Source organism: Malania oleifera, chromosome 6, assembly GCF_029873635.1.
Source record: "Malania oleifera isolate guangnan ecotype guangnan chromosome 6, ASM2987363v1, whole genome shotgun sequence".
NCBI classification, from domain to species: domain Eukaryota; kingdom Viridiplantae; phylum Streptophyta; class Magnoliopsida; order Santalales; family Ximeniaceae; genus Malania; species Malania oleifera.
In genome coordinates, this window is record NC_080422.1 from 53569836 (window position 1) to 53572291 (window position 2456).

Sequence of the window (2456 nt, forward strand, 5' to 3'; positions counted from 1 at the left end):
CCATTAATTGATCTGCTAATATAAACATGCACATAAACTAGATAGCCATCAAATACTTGAGTATTTGTCATTATCAAAACCGGGTATAACCTAAGAGGTCAACAATTTTTTGCCTTTTCCTTCTTTCCAAACTAGTTTTATTTGCGGTGCTTCCAAAGTTAGTTTTTAAGTTAGTTTGGATCATAGGTAAGGTATCTTACTATAAGTTTGGGGCAAGGCATGTCCACTTTGTCTAAGTCCTTTATTGTATAATCCCAAGCTTTTCTCCTTTATAGTCGTTCTTGCATAAGTCATTTGCTCAATTTTTTATTTTTCCGAGGATAAATGTCCTTTGGCTTTGTATTAGGCTTTCTTTGAGTGACACTAGACTCGCCTTTACCCAGCTAATGCGATAAGGTGATGTTTGTCAAGTCATTCTAAACTTGTCTTCATCTTCTTTGGCTTATTTGAGACACTACTTGTTCTTGAGTGGCTGATTGGGGACATAACTCCTTGGCAAGGAGATATTTGTCCAAGCAGATCATCTTCATTTTCCTTTGCTCCATTTTAAGATATTGCTTGGATGATTTTGTCTTTTTAGATAGTGTTTTAAAAATTGGATCGAACTAGTTCACTGGCTAGTTAAATTGGGACCTGATTCTTTATCAAAATTTTAACTACGTCAAAATATGATCAAAATTATTAACTTCGCTCATCCTTAGGTTTGTTTAAAATTTTTTTGAAACAATCAAGAAAGTCTAAAATATATTTTAAAATTTTCATTAATGGTTAGTTAAAGACTAACTTTTAAAACCATTATTGTAGCTCATTTTTATGATTTCATATATGAATTTATGAATAAATATTTTCTTAAGTTTTGCATAAAATATTAAATTGATTAATTATCTAAGAAAAAATAAAAGTATATTAGACAGTATAGGCATTAGGCAGTTATGAGGGACAAATCCGCGCGTCATTATTTTCGACCAATGAAAATGCGTCATTCTCTTTCCACGGATTAATTCTATAACAAAACCAACGGACGGATCCCGACTAATCCAACGGCCCACATTATATCATCTTCCAAAAAAGAGAAATAAATAAGCAAACTAATCGAGTCTTGCCTCTCAAAGCAGCGGGGCTGTGTTGTGGTGTGTTTGAGAGAGAGAGAGAGAGAGAGAGAGAGAGAGGTTCAGGCTTGAGATCCAAGGAAAATGTCAGGAAGAGGGAAGGGTGGGAAGGGTTTGGGAAAGGGAGGAGCAAAGAGGCACAGGAAAGTTCTGAGGGATAACATCCAGGGCATAACGAAGCCCGCGATTCGTCGCCTGGCGAGGCGTGGCGGCGTAAAGCGTATCAGTGGCCTCATCTACGAGGAGACCCGAGGGGTCCTTAAGATCTTCTTGGAGAACGTCATTCGCGACGCCGTCACCTACACTGAGCATGCTCGTCGCAAGACCGTTACCGCCATGGATGTTGTTTATGCTCTTAAGAGGCAGGGCAGAACACTATATGGGTTTGGTGGGTAGGGAATGAATTTGGGTCTTAAACGTGTTTATGGTAAATTGATTATGTTGCATTATGTTATGTCATGTCAAGTAGTTAATATGGTTTTTTGTTTTTTTGGTTTTCATCTCCAAATGATCCTTTTGTTTTTGTAGCAATTGTGAATATAATGAAGGAAAGAATTATTTCGATTTTCATTTGGTTAGCATTTTTTAATTGTTCTCTCATTGGGAAAATATGCTAAAACTCTAGAGTCATGTTCGTTTCCTTGAAAAGTGTTCCTTAAAAGATGAGTTGAAGTGATGACTTGCAGTAAAGGCAAGTGCATTTGTATAGGCTGATTGGTGAGTTTTGGTAGTTTGAATAGTGAGCTTATTTGAATGGGCTATTTTGAATGAGAGGTTGGTTCCGTAAATTTGCAAATTCCGGCATATCAATATTCGATCATTGCGGATTCTCTTTTCCTGCAGAGCCGTGATGTTCACGGCCATGATGCAGAGTATCGCACTTGTTACAATTCATTTTGGTTATATATATATATTTTAAATAACGTGCGTGGGGTTATGGATTACCCTACCTTGTTGAACCATGCTTCTCCGATTGAATGGTTAATCTTTTATATTTTCCGCACCCCCCTGATCTGTCTTCTTTGCAGTGCAAGCATTCCAATCCCTCAGTCCGCCCCATTTCTCTCGATTCTTCGTTCTTGCTTCTTTCAAAATTATGCCGTCTCCTCACAAATAGGCATTGATCTCTCTCTCTGTGCAATGCAAAATTATGCCGTCTCTTCTCACATATAGGAGAGCCAATGAGGCCAATGAGTTGTTCTAGCGACAAAGACTTGTGGTTGGAGTCGTCAATGAAGATTTATGATCAGCAATAGAGCCTGTTGAATATTTCCTTTAGAATTGGCGCCTGTTGCATCTTCAATCACCATTTCTAGTACATCTTCCTAATCAAAATTAGCACAAAGC

General features: G+C 37.7%; 1 protein-coding gene across 1 annotated transcript; it reads left to right on the forward strand.

Annotated features, from left to right (window-relative positions):
• Positions 1-1111: 1111 nt before the first annotated feature.
• On the forward strand, positions 1112-1679 carry LOC131158389 (histone H4). Its single transcript, XM_058113231.1, has one exon. The coding sequence runs from the start codon at positions 1194-1196 to the stop codon at positions 1503-1505; it is 312 nt and encodes a 103-aa protein (XP_057969214.1). The 5' UTR covers positions 1112-1193; the 3' UTR covers positions 1506-1679.
• The last annotated feature ends 777 nt before the right edge of the window (positions 1680-2456 follow it).

Coding starts and splice junctions, on each gene's coding strand:
- LOC131158389 (XM_058113231.1), top strand. CDS start 1,194: ATGTCAGGAAGAGGGAAGGGTGGGAAGGGTTTGGGAAAGGGAGGAGCA.